The following is a 16,773-nucleotide window of genomic DNA, read 5'->3' as shown; positions in this document are numbered from 1 at the left end:
GCCTAAGCAGTGAAGTAGGGGCAGGAAGCTAGGAAATACATTTGATGGTGGCAAGTCTTGCCAAGGATATGAGAAAAGGCGAGTAGGACGGTTACTAGGCTGAGAATACTAGACTGAAGGGTTCTTACTCCATTTAGTAGGAGAAACCTCTGTGGTTGTTGGAGCAAGAAATGTAGGTGCCTAGACCTAGGCTTTCGGTGGATACATCTGGCTGTGGTAGGAACGACTGAACGCAACCTTGTCTTCAGGCAAAATAAGGGCTATAAAACAAGCCTTTTTATCCCCAAATCTCTGGTCTACTGTCTGTGGTTGAAATATAAGCAATAAGCATTTGTTTTCTGTGTCTTTACAGCCTGACTTTGGAAGAGCTTGAGTAAAATGAATCATCTCAACCCATTTATTGACCTGCTCCCCGAGAGGCACTGGGATGAGTGCTGAGTGAAAACCGACTCCGGCCCCTGGGCGGGGCTTGAAAGCCTAATGGAAGAGACAGTCTTTGATCTTCCATTCACGCAAATAATGGGAACACCCCCGAAGCCATTGCCTAGCACGTCTTTCAGTGGCTACTCGGCTTTCAACTCCAAAGTCATGAGCAGGTGCGAGAGACACACAGAAAACGGGGAAATGGCTTCACAGCGTTGCTTCCAATTTTCAAGTGTTTTAGATGGGAACGGTGAAATCCCCACATGCCGTAATGGGTTGCCCGAGGGCTTGCAGTGGGCTGGTTACAGAGCCAGACAGCCTGCTGTCCTGGTGAAAGGGAATGTCAACAGGCTCATCAAGAAGAAAATCTCCCCCAAAGACAACCTGAGGGTAAAAGGACCCAGAGCAGGGTCGTCAGTCCCTCCGCCCACTACGCCCTGGCTTTCTGGTGGTTTATCAGGGTCCACTTTCCTGGAGAGGTGTGGACTGATTTGGAACACAGAATCCCCAGAAAAAAAGCGGGACATTCTTAACAGTAAAACATCACAGTGATACTCAGTCTTAACAGCAAGCTCATTCACAATGATGAATGCCCGTCCTAGAGTGCTTCTAGGATTCACAGTGATGAATGACCCTGCCTAACGCAGTGCTGAGAGAGAGAGGAAAAGGGCAAAGCACAAGGAGCAGCTCTCAGCTCTGGAGAGGACAGAGGTCCTGCTGTAGTTTGAGGCTACAATTCCTTCTCATCGCCCATGCCACAGCAATCTAGTCTCATTCTTAGTGAAGTTTGGCTCAGAAAGAGCCAACCCCCCATTCCTGCCCCTCCTGACCCCCAAGGACAGCAGCTTTCTGGCTCTGATCCCCCCCCCCCCCCCGCCGCCCCAACTCCTTGCAGAGCAACAAAACAGCTTGTCAGCCCTAGAGAGACTCTACAACAGTGGTTTCTCCACTGCAAGAGGCGGATTTAGCAACCCCCTTCCCTGGGAACATCTGGCAATGTCCAGAGATTTTTCACTGTCACAAGTCAGGGGGGCTACTGGCACCAAGCGGGTAGAGCCCCAGGAAGATACTGGAGATCCTACAATGGACAAGGTGGCTCCCACAACAGAGGGTTATTCAGCCCAAATGTCACTATCAGGCTGAGACGCCACGCCCTACAACATGATCCTAAGTCCCTGAGAGCAAAGGTTATGTCTTAGTTGAGTCTGTAGCTCTGGTAGTTAGAGCTGCTGAGCCGTTGTGGGTGCTCAGCGGATGTTCACCAAATGCACAGAGGTCAGATTTAGTCAACTGCTCTTATTTCTATCTATGCCACCCCCTACCACTGGCCACCCTCCTACCTCCAGCCACCATCCTACCACTGGCCACCACCCACCACTAGCCATCCTCCAATCATTTATCTGTTCAACAGAATTTTATTGCACTCAACCCTCGATGCTTGTTATCTACCTATTTATCTTAGAGTTTTGTAGTCAGTGGTACAGATTTTTCTTTCTAAAAGAATGACTTTACTGGTATTGTACAAAATGATACATACAGATTTTTAAATATTCAAATGCAGAAAAGACACAGTAAAATTTAAAAGTCATCCCAAATCCTCCATTTAGAAATAATTATTATTAACATTTGGTAATCATAATTTCTGACGTCTTCCTGTGCATACTTAGAGTTCTGAACAGTGGTACTTTTGATTAAAACAGGCATGCTATTCATGCTATTCTAAAATTAAGATATTACATGTAATTTCACTTGGATTTAACAGAAGAAAAAAATAAAACTGGAAATGTCAAGTGGTAACATTTCTTGACAATAAGAGATACACAGTCCCCAAAAGAGGAACAAATGATTATTTAAAAAAAAAAAAAGAGGAGGTTTGGTTATGCTCTGAGTATATCTTAGCTTGTGGTGATGTTTAGACACTCACTCCCTATAATGAAAGGTGAGGACATGGTATATCTTCTCCAAATCTACAGTGCCGCTGGATTTTTAACTCACGACTACAGCAGCGACTTTTAGATCCATCTGATTTTCCTGCTCCAGCTGCGGGGTGTCAGTTCTCCAAAGTCTCCCTCATTAGGATCCAGATTTTAAAATCGTTGGCCAATACTGGTCAACATGTGTGGTTTGAAGTTGTCGTCATTCTTTGTTAATCTACTTTTAATTTCCTTTGTTGTTTCTGGTGAGTTGCACAGAAAAGGGAGTTGTATAAAGAACACCGTGACTTTGCCATCTTCAGCTGGAAGTGTGCTGTTGCTCCCGAAGGACACTGCTCAATCTATAATCCGAGATGGGGCTGCATTTCTTAGGAGTTACATGGTTTAAACAATACATTGTGATCCTGCATTCGCCTCTACAGAGATTAGAACCTCTATAAGACAATAAAAGTACATCTCCTACGCCAGGATTTTTTGGATGATAGTCTTTAAGTTCAAAATATTTTCCTGAGATATGTAAACGGGTTACACCCTTTTAGAAAGGGAAATAAATTGCAAATGTATTTTTTAAATCTTGAGATGCACTAAAAAGTGCTTTCCCAACTATTAAATTCTGTGCATTTTAAACATCATCTGTTCTTATTTCTATTTTGTCTGCCTTGCAGAGAGGAAGAGTGTGTTCCAAGAAACAGAAAATATTTTCCCAGTGGAGCATAATGGCTGGGTCTCTGAACTTCTGCTCAGAAAATACAATGTATCATAAATGCAATATATTAAACTAGTTTTTATTTCTGCTCAATTTAAAAATTAAACTAATGAAGAATGGGAAGAAAATGTTGCCCAATGAGGAAAGACAGGTCTAATTTAGAACCCACCGCAGGCATTTAAGTGTATTTCATTCAAGCTATCTCTTCTCAGTGAATGAAGAATCTCTTATAATCTCAGTCCTCTTTTAAGAAGTCAAGCACAGAATCTTTCTAAAAAAGTACTTGAACAACAACGAAACAACAAAGACCCTAAAAGTTTCCATAAGTGACCGAATTTTGCTGTCAGATATATATTTTTATAGGCATGTATAATATATAATCTTTTCAACAATATGGAGGTTCCTTAAAAAATTAAATGCCTAACTACCATATGACCCAGCAATTTCACTTCTGGGTATTTATCCAAAGGAAGTAAAAATACTAATTCAAAAAGCTATGCCCGCCATGTTCACTGAAACATTATTTATGATAGCCAAGAAATAGAAGTGACCTAGGTTTCCACTGATGGATGAATAAATAAAGAAACTGTGGTATATATGTATATATATAATATACATACACACACACACACACAACATTATTCAGCCATAAAAAAGGAACTCTTGCCATTTGTGACAACGTGGATGGACCCTGATGGTATTATGCTAAGTTAAGTAAGTCAGAGACAGACAAACACTGTATGATCTCACTTATATGCAGAATCTTAAAAAGAAAATCAACCCAACTCATAGACACAGAGAACAGATTAGCGGTGGCCAGAGGCTAGCGGTAGGGGTGGGGTGAGATGGGTGGAGGGAGTCAAAAGATATGAACTTCCAGTAATAAAATAATTGAGTCACGGGATGTAACATACAGCATGGTGACTATAGTTAATACTACGATAGCGTATATATAAAAGTTGCCAAGAGAGTAGATCTTAAAAAGTTTTCATCACAAGGAAAAAAAAAATCCATTCACTACGGATTCGTGGTGACGGATGTTAACTAGACGTGCTAGTCGAATGGTGGTCATTTTGCAATACGTACATATATTAAATCACTATGTTGTACGCCTGAAACTAATATAATGTTATCTATCAATTATATCTCAATAAAATGTATCTAATATTTTAAAATTTAGCACAAATAAGAAGTAGTTTATATATTGCATTTTTCATGCACCGCATTTTCTGAGCACAAGTTCACATAGAATCAGTTCGTAAGACTGCAGTACTCCTTCCAAGACAGCACTCTCGTATCCTGGAACATACTGCTCATCTTCGCGAAGCAGAGAAAATGGAAGGTAGGAGACAGGACTCCCACCAGGACTGACTTTTTAAGTCGCCCTGAAACCTGGCAGAGGAATGGAGCTTTGGGCTTGAGACCTCAGTTGGCCTAGTGACTAAACCAAACCTTGCCCTCTCTTCCCCTAGTCGGCTACTTTGCCGGTCTCTCTTCCCAGCTCTTTCTTCTGACCGGCAATGTCCCCTGTAGCCAGCACCTTCCTGCCTCGGCCCCGGGAGCCTCCCCTCCCCAAGTCCTCCGCCAGCTCTGTCCCGAGTCAATCCCCCCCAAGGTCGTGGGCCCCCCCCACCAGCCCCCACCCCCACAATCAGCCATTTCACCCCCACACAGGCCGCGGGGCGGGGGCTCCTTGTCTACGAGGACTCTTACTGTCTTTCTTCTGGAGCCCGGTGTTCCTGGGGGGCCTGGCCAGCCTCTTCTCCCCTGTCGAAGGAACAGAGACGTATGACAGTCAATGCACAGCACTGGCACGTGTGCTCTTCCCCAGCAGCGTGTTGTGCTCCAGGTGCGGTGGCTGGGTACACGTCAGGTCCAGCGTTGCCCTCCCTGTGGAATGTGGCTGTACTCTCACCCGCCATAAATCACACCTCACGGGGCCATGAGGACTACGGGACAAGATGCTGGTCGCCTGGCCTCATCCATCCACTGCCACCATCCAACTTGTGTTTGGGCTGTAAGTTGGCCGATTTCAACCAAACTGTCCCCACCATATTGCCACAGAGTGAATACAGAAGCATGCCACATATCAGGGATGGTTCCTACTGGCCTGGATTTCTACCTTTGGATTTCTTGTTCTATTTGGCTAACTTGTGTCGATTAACACCCTAATGTGAGTAAAATCTCACCATACACACAACTCTTCCCAAGATAGACAAAGGGGGAGTGTAATTATGAGTCTCTCGTGAGACTTACATTTACCACTGGAGGGTATAGCTCAGGGGTAAAGTGTGTGCTTAGCACACACAAGGTCCTGGGTTCAATCCCCAGTACTTCCATTAAAAATAAATAAATCTAATTACCTACCCCCCCAAAAAACCCTGAACCCCAAAAAAGATCACTAAAAAAGAAAAAGAATGCTAAGGAAGTTACATTTTAAAAAAAAGGTGGCTGGAAACATTTACTGAAGGTTTAAGACGTAGCAGGGTCTGTCACTGAGTTCTCACCATAACCTTCTAAAGTAGCCTATCTGTCCTATGTTGCAGGTTTACAGAAAGTAGCCTGTTCGGGAACAGAGCATGAAACGGTATCTCGGCCTCTTCCCAGAGCAAGGCTCTTTCCATCGCATCAGACCCCTGCCTGTTCGGGAACAGAGCATGAAATGGTACCTTGGCCTCTTCCCAGAGCATCAGACCCCTCCCCCAGGGGGAGTCCCTAAGGAACTTCCTCACCAAGGAGACCCAGAGACACATTTTCCAGATACTTTTTTTTTTTTTTTTTTTTTTTTTTACAATTCCCCCAAACAATTTAAGATGATCAAATTGTGACTTGTGAGATTTCATGGGATTAATCTCAAGACACTTGCCCTGAGTGTGTGGGCTGGACAGATGGACCAGGTCTTGTTCTTCTTATCATATATTACAAATAATATGGTATCTTTTTAGGTACACGTCCTCTGGATCCTGGAAAGACCAACCAGTTTTTTGCTAGTGCTCTCTGTTACCCAGCCCTACATCTTAAGTTAGAGTTTAGATACTTGAATTCATAAATTAAGATCTCAAGGGGAGGACCTGGTGAAGCAAGTCACCCAAATTCAGGAGAGAATGTTTCTTAAGCCGCAGAGGAGCAGATAAGGAGGAGTAAGAGATCTTTCTGCTCCTAAAAAATTGTTTTTCAGTATCAAGCACATCCACTCTGACTCCAAATTCTGTACATGCATTTCACATTCCATCGCTAGAACCCCAAGCCTCACGCTGGTCACATGGTTACAAGTTTACTTCCAAATGCCCACGTAGTTACTTCTCTTCCACGTTCTCCTTTCAAGCCCGTGGGTCCTTCTATGCTATTGTCAAATCCAGGAACGCCCTAAAAAATAGAAAATAGAGAGAAAGCATTAATAGGCCTGGAACATTTTTCCTTAAAAATGCAATGTATAACCCATCTTGACATCCTCCCAAAAAGTGACAAGAGAAGGCCCACTCATTTGAAAACAGAAAAAGATTAAAGTTATCAACGGTTTACAAGTGTTTTCTTCTCCTCTTGTGCTCTGTATGATCGGAAGAGATGAGGGGAATGTGTGGGGTACAGAGAACAGTCACTGTGGGAGGCACAGCCAAGGGACTTAAGGTGACAGGGCTTGTGGGAAGGACAACCCTTGTTTGTTTATTTATGTATTTAATGGAGGTACAGGCAGTTTAGCAGACAATTGGGGGGATTCTGATTAAAGGGAAGGGTGATTTTACAGCAGTACCCCAAGTGTATTTTTGGCTCTCATGTACAGATAACTGGAATGTCATTGTAACTGAACTACTATTTCTTTTTTTTTTTTTTAATTGAAGTACACTCAGTTACAATGTGTCACTCTCTGGTGTACAGCACAATGTCCCAGTCATGCATGTACATACATATATTCTGTTTTGTTTTGTTTTGTTTTTTGGTGGAGGGAGGTAATTAGGTTTATTTATTCTTGGAGGAGGTACTGGGGATTGAACCCAGGACCTCATGCATGCTAACCATGCACTCTACCACTTGCGCTATACCCTCACCCCCATACATATATTCTGAACTACTATTTCTTTTCATTAAAAAATCTTTGTTTTCCTTTTTTTGGGGGGTGGGGCTTGGGGAAGGTAATTAGGTTATTTTTACTTATTTATCTATTTTACGAGATGTACTGGGGGACCTCAATCCAGGACCTCATGCATGCTAAACATGTGCTTTAGCCCTGAGCTATACCCTCCCCCCTGAACTACTATTTCTTAATTATCCTTATTTGTGGATAGATTTCTAATTAGACACTCTGAAGTTTGAAAACTCTCAGGTCACCAGACTATTATCAGAAGATGGCACTTGGTAAACAACGTTGTCTTCAAGTGCAAATTCTTCTGCTTTTTCAACAGATATCTCCCATGCATATGTAGCATGGGCATTTGTTAATATATACTGTACCCAATTCTTTCTCTCACCAACCTGCTGTGCACTGGAGGAGAAGGTAGTAAAGACAGGGTCCTCTGACATTCCTCGCTGCCCTACATCCTTAGCAACACTTGCTATTGTCAGTTTTTATAAGTTTTAGGCTTTCTGATGGGTGTAGTAGACCAATCTGGTCCACTGATGGTGGGAGTGTGAACAGTTCAAACTGTTGAAACTGTTTGGCTGCCAAGACTTAAGCTGAATATAGATGAACAAGTTATAATCCAGACATTCTACTCCTTAAGTATAGACTCAATAGAAAATTGTACAAAAGTCCACTGAAAGACATGTACAAGACTGTTCACAGCAGCACTATTTATAAAAGCAAAATGTGGGAATAACCCAAATATTTATCAATAGCAGAATGGATAAATAAATCATGGTATATTCACACAATGGAATATTATACAGCAACGAGACTCAATGAATATCGTTATTATATTATCCACAGCAACAACGAATAATTGCACAAGCATATACTTGGGCAAAAGAAGCCAGAAATCAAAGTGTGTATGATTCCACTTAAAAGTTCAGTAACAGATAAAACTAATTTATGATCCTGGTATGGTGATGAGCTTGGGGGGCTGGTGGGACTGGAGTGGACATGAGGGGATTCTGGGATACTCTATTGTGGTCCGATGTTTTATTTCTTCCCCTGTGTGGTGAGTGCACAGGTGTATTTGTATTCATCAAGCTGTGCGTTTATAATCTGTGTACTTTTCTGATGCACACGACAGCTTAATAGTAAGTCTGTGAGAGCTAATGCACAGCATGGTGATTACAGACAGCACTACTGTAGCCTATACTTCCAAGTTACTAAGAAACTAGATCTTAGACATTCTCATCACATGAAAGAAATGATAATTATGTGACATGATCAAGGAGTTACCTGACACTATGGTGGTAATCCTATTATAATATGTATATATATCAAACCAACTATACAAATGTATCAACACATTGTACACCTCAAACTTACACAATGCTGTATGTCAATTATATCTCAGTTTTAAAAAGTTTCATAAACATTTGAAAACAAACCTCAATTCTCACTCATTAGGAGTGGGCATGGTGGTGGAATCCCTATAGTACTACACATCATATATGTCCCACCGGACACAGCACAGTCCCTGGACTGATGTGCCTCATGCTCCTTCCAGTGTAGGTCAAGCCATCCCCACTGAGGTGTGTCCCCCTGAAAGCAGGTGCCTTTGTGTCCTCAGTTTTGCTTCCTGTCCTCTTAGCTGGCTTGGATTGAAGGAAATGAAGCTAATCTTCTTAAGTGAGAAAGACTCTTGGAGAATAGACAAAAGAGATGGCTTTGTTTCTTTCATTCTGTCCATATTTTGAGGAACCCAGAGGAAGACAATGGAATGGAGTGGAATTCCTTCATAGCTCTGAAGCACAAGGACAGTTGCAAAAAATACACATGCAAAAGATGTCCCAGGGCTTCTCACTGCCCGCACTCATCCCATATATGAAGAGGACCTAGCACAAGGGACCTACTTTAAAAATTCTACAACAGTTGTGCCCACAATGATTTCAACTCAGATTTGCTATTGTGGTAATTTAAAGTGGGCTCTCTCTCCATCAGAAGTGCTGACGGGAAACGGCGAGCCCTGATGTTAGTTTGCAGCCCCGCAGCCCCAGCACTTACACGATCTCCTCGCAGGCCCTTTGCTCCATGGTCCCCGGAAATCCCTCTCTCTCCTGGGATTCCCTAAAGTTAACACAAATCAGAAGAAGGACAACATAAGAATTTTAAATAACACTAATAAAAACAAAGAGCTTACCTTCTCCCTGATTTCAATTGTTAAGTATTTTTCTACTAAAGTTATTTCTAAACTGGAAAGAGGAATAGCCCATAGTTTCAGGCATCATACAAGTAATTTAAGAGTGACCTCATAAATAAGGTCCTACTACACAGCACAGGGAACTGTATTCACTATCTTGTAATAACCTGAAATCTGAAAAAGAATAGATATATCACTTTGCCATACATAATATTGTAAATCAACTCTACTTCAATCAAGAAAAGAGAAAGTGACCTCAATTATTGGCCACAGTGGTGAACAATGTGTTCCAGACACATTTGTTGTCTTGCTCAGTTTTTACAGCTTCTTTATAAACCAGGTATAGTTTATCTTTCTCTTGGCGAGGCAGCTGAGGTTCCGAGAGATTATCCATTTTCCCCAAAGGGGCTGCATCAGCTAGAAAGCAAGTTCCTGACTCCACTGCTCATCCTTTCATGACAGATAAAGTGGGTAGTGGAAGTATGGCTGCTCTGGGATTTGTTCCTGAGGGAGGGAGTGGCACACACACTCGGTGTACTGCCCAGCACCAAGACTGTGGTCCCAGGAGGAAAAGAGGCAAGTGAAACGAAGCCCCCAGCGAACCTACAGACACATGAGCCAAGGTCATGACCAGCTGAGAGCAGCTGAACTTCTCAGACACATAAATGTTTATTATTACATGCAGCGGAGGTTCCGTCATCATTGCAAAGCTGACTGATACCCCTGGGGTGGCCCTTCTACTCTGTTAATCACACTTTTAATTCCCATGTTGTCTCTTTATTGAATCCCTACCTGGACTCCATCATCACCTTTTTCTCCTTTTGCTCCAGGGAGACCATCGTCACCCTAAAAAACAGAAAAGAATAAACTCAAATTCCCATTTTCTTAACGAGACATAGCTCAGAAGGACCTTTGTGGTACAAAGGGAAGGCTCTACCTTTTCTCCATTTAACCCATCAATTCCGCTTTCCCCAACTTCTCCCTGAAAAGACAGATGTGATCAGAATAGAGGGCATTGCATTTATGTGGAGAGAAGCCAGACAAAAAGTCTGATTTTGTGTTTTGGAGACAGCCTCTTTGCTAGGCTGGCCCTGGGTAACATAAAAGATTATTGAGTAATAGAAACTGTCCACAAATAATACACATTGACTGCAATAAAGGGCAGGAGTAAACAAAATCAAACAGTAAGCAATAAAAAAAAAAAAGGAAGGTCAACAGAAACTTCCTTTGTGCAATCTACTGGTCAGTCATCTCAAATAAACCTATTCCTAGAAACAGAGGCAGATGAATGATGTCTGGCACCATACCTCCTGTCCATTTAGTCCCTTGTGTCCCTGAAAACAGAAAAGACAATCGGGGTTAGCGCAGGCACGCGGAGTTAACGCTGAGAAGACTTCACAGCGTCCCGAGCGGCCCTTACCTTCGGACCCCGGGCGCCATAGCATCCCTTAGCGCCCTGCTCTCCCACTGGTCCAGGCGCTCCTCTTTCTCCCTGAGAAAGAGCACAGATCCACATAAGCTTTGTCTACTGTTGCCTGGAATCTGTCTTGGAAATCTGACAACTTTCGTGTTGGAAAAAAAAATGTGACTGCTCATAGTTTACAATCTATAGAACTCAGGCTTATAAAACCTGAGGATGAAAGTAAATCAGAGCTCCTCTGATGACAGCCCTTTGTGTTAAACCCCACCTGGACACTTCCCAGGGTGTGGCGGTAATCTAAAGGAAACACACACACAAACGACTGGCAGCTAACATGCACTCTCAGGGCTTCAGGAGATATTCCAGGAACTGATAACGAAGAGCTGGTGAGACATCAGAGAAGGAAGGATGCTCTAGGTAGGATGAAGCAGGAGGCAGATTTCTAGACCAAATTCTACCTCCCTTCTCTTTCTTCCTTAAGCCAAAAACTCCTGCAATCCCTGTCTTGGTAACCCCACCAGTCTGGGCAGTCTTGTGAGCTGGAACAAAGATGCCATCCTTAGCTTCTCTCCCCCAGGTGGTCACCAAGTTATGTCTGTTCAACCACCTTAACACATCCATCCTCACTGCCCTACAACCTACTCCTGCAAGACCCCTGCCCGTAACCACCGCCTTACCATCCCCCATGATGTCGCCTCCGCACGCTTTCTAAACCAGTCCCCTAACCATTCACACTTCTGGGCTTAACATCATTCCCTGGCTGCCCATCAACTGGAAGCCACCATCCAAGTCTTCTGCAGGGTATCCGACACCCCCCAACATCTCGCCACGTAGCCTGCTCTCACTGTGTCCTGGGTTCCCAGCCACAGTGACCACGGGTCATTCTGCAAACACACAGCTCTCTCAGTTACACACCCTTGGACACACTGTTCTCTCTGTAGTTGAACTTTCTTCCCTTACAGACTTCACCTGGTTCCATCTGTCCTTCAGATGCTGGCCCAGACATTACTCCTATCTGCAGTCTTCCTCACCCAAACCCCAGCTGTCATCAGGGCTGTTACTTGACACTGTTTAGTATTTGCACAGACACACTCTGCCACACTGCCCCCCTCATAACACCTCGAGTACAGTCCTTGTGTAGAGTAACTGGAAATACTATTGTCCCCTTTGTCTTTCTACCAGCCTGGAAGTTACCTGAGAGAGGAACCCATGTTTTTTTTCTTTCTTTCTTTTTATTTCTAGGGACTGGCATTGCACCGGGCTCAGGGTAAGATGCATTAATACACACTTGTTAAATGAATGATGAGTTCATTTATGAGTGAGGTCTTTGATAAATAATGTTGTCAATGGTAAGATTCTTAATATACACTTGTTAACTGAATGGGTGGAAGGAAGGAAGGAGAAAAGGATGAACGGATGCAGGAAAAAGTGAGATAAACAGTGTGGTGAGCTGGTCTACTTGTGCAAAATGAATTAGAAAGGGGGAAATGGCAGTGATTTGACTCCCCTGGTGAAAAGATAACCCTTGCACTGAGTTTGTCAGACGATATCGGTGGATACTCAGAGAGGACACGGCAGGTGAAGGAAACCCTCGTGACCACCAGCAGCCTGAGGAGGACTAGGAAAGGCCTCAGATCTTGCGCACGAATCTTTAGAACCCAGACTTTCCCTGCTTCCCGCTGGCTTGATACAAATGACTTCAATACGGCAGATCAGCTCTTAGGAATAAATGGAGCTGAAAGAAACAGACTTACAGCAATGCCTTCCTCTCCCAGGTAGCCTTCACTGCCTTTAAAGCCTGGGGGTCCCTGCAAATAAGGAAAGGAAGAATACATTAGCACCTCACAGACCAACTGCCAGGGGTAATCAGGCAGAACTCTTCTACTTTACAGTTTGACTTTATATAGAATAGTACGAGCTTGGGGGGAAAAAAAAGGTCTTCCTTCCACAGCCTAAGCTGCATTGATGCACGTGAAAATAAAAGGAATTTCGAGACAAGTATCCAGATAACTCAAGGGGGTGTGTGTGTGTGTGCGCGCGCGTGTGTGTGAATCATAATATTGCCCATAACCCTCTCTAAATTGAACCGAAGTTTTTTCCCAAACTTTCAAATGCACATACCTCTATTTGCCCCCTGACAGACTAAAATCATCCTCTTTTCATTAAAAGTCTTTTGGAGGATTTATGCTACACATAAAAAAACAGACCACACAAGATTTCTTTCCATTTTTTCCTGAGATCTGTTTTATAAAAAAGAAATCTGGGGGGAGGGTAGGTTGTCAGTTCAATCTTCTGTACCTCCGTTAAAAAAAAAAAAAAATCTACCATTCTCTTTAAAGAAAGTTGAAGCATTCAGGAAATAATTAGTCCAAAAACTTTCTTCAGAGACACAGCCATGGTGATTTTCAAGTCCCAGTGCTATGCATAAATTATTCAAAAATCAAACACACATGTAAATAGGCAGAAATGAACTTATTAAACACATCCATCCATAGTACGTTTATACACATCGGAACATTTTCTCAAGCCCCAAATCACATTTTTACATTACAATGCATCCACTTCTTTGAGTTAGGAAATACACAAATCTGTTGTTGGTTATTGTTTTCCTAATTGGCCTGTTTTTATATATCTGTGGCAACATTTTGGTCTGGCTAGAACCAAAGGAAACATCTTAGCATCTTTTGCTATGCTAGGGTGATGTGATCTGGCCTGATTTTCAGGGGACTACACAACATACTCCCTGCTTGATTTAAATGACTCTGCAGCCACTAACAAGGGAAACTGAGAAAACGTGTCAGCATTTCAGGAGGTTTTCATTATTCAACAGGAGAGATCACAGATGTTTTTCCTGCATCATTGTCATCACTGCAAGAACACTGGATAATCAATGATCTTGGCAGTTTTTCTCCTGATACTTGTCTAAAAATGTTTTTAAAAGGCTCTAAGGTAGGATGCTGAGAAAAAGCCATGAGTATCTAATCTGACCTATAAAAAGATGAGCAGGATAAATGGTTACCTCAGGGACTCTACCCTAGAAGTTAAAAACACCCCATATTTCTACCTAAACCCATGTGGGAAAGACATACTACAATCAAATAAAGTGAGCCATGATCTTAATTAAAATCACCTTTTTTCCTGGTGGTCCAGGGTCTCCCACGGTACCATCTCCTCCAATGCACTTGCAGAACAGACAGCAGCATGTCCTTTCTGCAACATTGACCTTGGGAAGGGAGGAAACACATTACAGTTGGCAACACTGCTTCCCAAATATCTCTCTCTCTCTCTCTCTCTCTCTCTCTCACTCTCACTCTCACTCACACACAGGCTCAGGGATGTGATGCAGACTTCCCCGACAGCTTCGGAAGCCTGCTCCTACCACAGTGACTGCTCCAGAGAGAAGCATGAGGCATTCCTTCGCGCCCATCTTTCTGTGAGCCACATTCCCCACCATATGAGGGATTCAGAATCAACTCAAAGAGGTTTTTGGGTTCATAAAATGGTATCCGTTTAACCATGGCCAGCTCACTGCATGCTAATTTTTTCAATTCTTATTTTTTATGGGAGTGTAGTCGATTTACAATGTTAGTTTCCCCTGTACAGCAATGCAGGCTAATTTATTCATGGGATTTCCTGCGCTCACACCATCCCAGCATTGGCCCTGGGACTGTTAATTACCCTGTATCATTCTGCCCCCAGTATTTTGCTCAGTAAAATGAAAGCATGCTGTTTTCTCCTCTCACTATTTGGTGAAATCTTTGTTTGCTAGAGGACTTAGTGTTCAATGTCACGTTCTTGGAACGGAGTCCAGTGGTAAGCACTTCCAGAGCAGTTTGTGTGTGGCAGGATTTCAAACACACCAATTGCATATTCAACATTTCAGAAGCACTTGGTGTGTAGGGTGAAGGCACAGAGAGATCTGACACTCTAGCCAAATTTTATTCTCTGGCCAAAAGCACATGCTACATACCTTGTAAAATGAATAAATTTCATTCTGGTCCTAGTTAGTCATTCCCGGGATCACTGACATATTCCTGTGCATTTTTACAGTTAACCCACAAGATTTATTTTAAGGAAAATTCTGTTTGCAATAAATGCCACATTTTTGCCTTAGTTGGGCTAGAATCACTCTCTGTGTTGAGATGTTTCTCATCAAAATTCTAGTGTGATGAAAAAGAAAAACTTTGGCTATGTCCCCTCTTCATTTTATAATGTTTCTCTTCTGACATGAGAAAATTCTTCTGCCCGAAAACCTCAGAAAACCCAATAAAACCTGAAATGTGTGAAACCAAATACTAACAACAACAAAATGGGTTCCGTGCTCTCATATTAGATAATTACGCATTTTATTTGGATCACTAAAATCCTACCGCACCAAATCCTTTTCTGTTAACATGAAAACTGGCGATTTCTAAAATTAAGTTTTTCTTATACAGTGTGATGTGCTATCTAAAAAATAACAGGCTTGTTTTGAAGAATAACTTCCTCCCTCTGTGAATTACACCAATACGGATTTCAAAGGGCAGTAGACAGAATCTTTTTTTTTTTTGTAAAACAGATGCCGTCCTCCCATGTAGAAAGGAATGACAACAAAACATGCATTTCCCTAATTATTTTTATGCAGTTATTACACTGAACAAACTTCGTTCAAATATGCATACACAAATTCTAGAGGCAGAAAGAAGCAGGAGCTAGAATTTTATTGGAATATTGATATGCTGATTACAGATTTTATAAAGTATAAGCAAATTCCAAACCATCAGCCATTCATTAAGGTGAAAAGTGGAGCCAGATAACTTAGTAACACGTCACTAATCTCATTTGAATTCTTATACATTTCTTTTTTGTTAAATAGGATCAGCAATCAGCATAATTTAATCAGAAGACCTGCTATTTAAAAGAAATACGACTGTGATCTCCTAGAGGTGTGAGGTTCTGAAAATAGATCCCAAGGCAAAGACCGCGGTCCGTCAAGATAACCTTTAAAAACATTTCCATCATCAGGGGCAACAAAGGAGGCCCAACGTCTCATCCCTGGTTGTTCCTCCCGGGCTGGAACAGACTGCCCTGTCTCTAGTTGAACTCTAAATGTAACTGGCTCTCATTCATAAGCCATGGTGCAGAGAAAACACTCATCTGAAGCAGTAGAATTACATTCAGCGTGGGTCTGCAAGGGACATGAAAAGCGGCTGGCTGAGGGAGTCGGTAATTCACCCCTCACACCCCAGATACTCTGGTGTGTGTGTTTGACTAACAGGGGCAGGACTGCACGTGCTATTGAGTTTTTTCTGCTTTTGCCAAGCACGTAAATGGAACGTGCTTTGACATCTCTCTACTGCATCACATTTCTTTCCAAACACCCTCGTATTTGGGCTGTTTTCTAAATCCGAAAAGCCTTACGCCACTCCCAAACGGACAAAGTGAGTTCAAATCCATAAGCATAAATATTAAACCCATGCACAAAGCAAAGAGAAAGGTTAAACTCACCAGGCTCTTCTGAGTAACTTACCAGGTGCTTTGACAGCCGGCTCCCAAGATCCCTCATTCCGAGAGTGAGCTGGGTCCTATACTCAAATCCCTTCCCAAACTCAAGGTAGAGAAGGTCAGCCAGGTCATGTGAGCTGGTGGCTCCATCCAGACCAACAGTGATGAGAGCATTGAGGCCTGTCCAACACAGATGACAATTCTCCAGGTGAGGAGAGCTGGGCTACTTCCACCTTTCTGCATATGGATCTAAATTGTTATTCCAGGAAACAGTTGCAAGAGAAATACTCATTTTATTGCCCACTTCCCCCACCCACACAATCCAAAACTGACAAGTGATGGGACTATCATAAGAGAAAAAGGAATTCCAGTTTTCAGAACTAATTAAATCTATGTATTAATCTACAAGTAACTTACATATTAAATTACAACAGGAAACCTGAAACTAACAGAATTTTAATCAATTATACTTCAATAAAAAACAAAACAAAACACAAAGATAACAGAGCTATGAGTTCTCTGATGATCTGAAGTGAGACA

The 16,773-nt window shown here is 42.5% G+C and overlaps 1 protein-coding gene across 4 annotated transcripts in view; it reads right to left on the bottom strand.

Annotated features, from left to right (window-relative positions):
• The window catches only part of COL6A6 (collagen type VI alpha 6 chain), a 168,402-nt gene that overhangs the window by 56,213 nt on the left and 95,416 nt on the right, over positions 1-16,773 (bottom strand). For all 4 annotated transcript variants that reach the window (XM_032489331.1, XM_032489322.1, XM_032489339.1 and 1 more), the window contains 10 exons: positions 16,259-16,413; positions 13,880-13,972; positions 12,504-12,557; positions 10,750-10,821; positions 10,637-10,663; positions 10,267-10,311; positions 10,122-10,175; positions 9,194-9,256; positions 6,364-6,429; positions 4,777-4,830 (listed from right to left, as the gene is read on the bottom strand). In XM_032489331.1, the coding sequence (XP_032345222.1) occupies positions 4,777-4,830; positions 6,364-6,429; positions 9,194-9,256; positions 10,122-10,175; positions 10,267-10,311; positions 10,637-10,663; positions 10,750-10,821; positions 12,504-12,557; positions 13,880-13,972; positions 16,259-16,413 (683 nt within the window). The remainder of the gene's footprint in view (positions 1-4,776; positions 4,831-6,363; positions 6,430-9,193; positions 9,257-10,121; positions 10,176-10,266; positions 10,312-10,636; positions 10,664-10,749; positions 10,822-12,503; positions 12,558-13,879; positions 13,973-16,258; positions 16,414-16,773) is intronic.

Source organism: Camelus ferus, chromosome 1, assembly GCF_009834535.1.
Source record: "Camelus ferus isolate YT-003-E chromosome 1, BCGSAC_Cfer_1.0, whole genome shotgun sequence".
NCBI classification, from domain to species: Eukaryota; Metazoa; Chordata; class Mammalia; order Artiodactyla; family Camelidae; genus Camelus; species Camelus ferus.
Note: the sequence above shows the minus strand (reverse complement) of the source record. Positions and strands in the feature narration are given on the sequence as shown.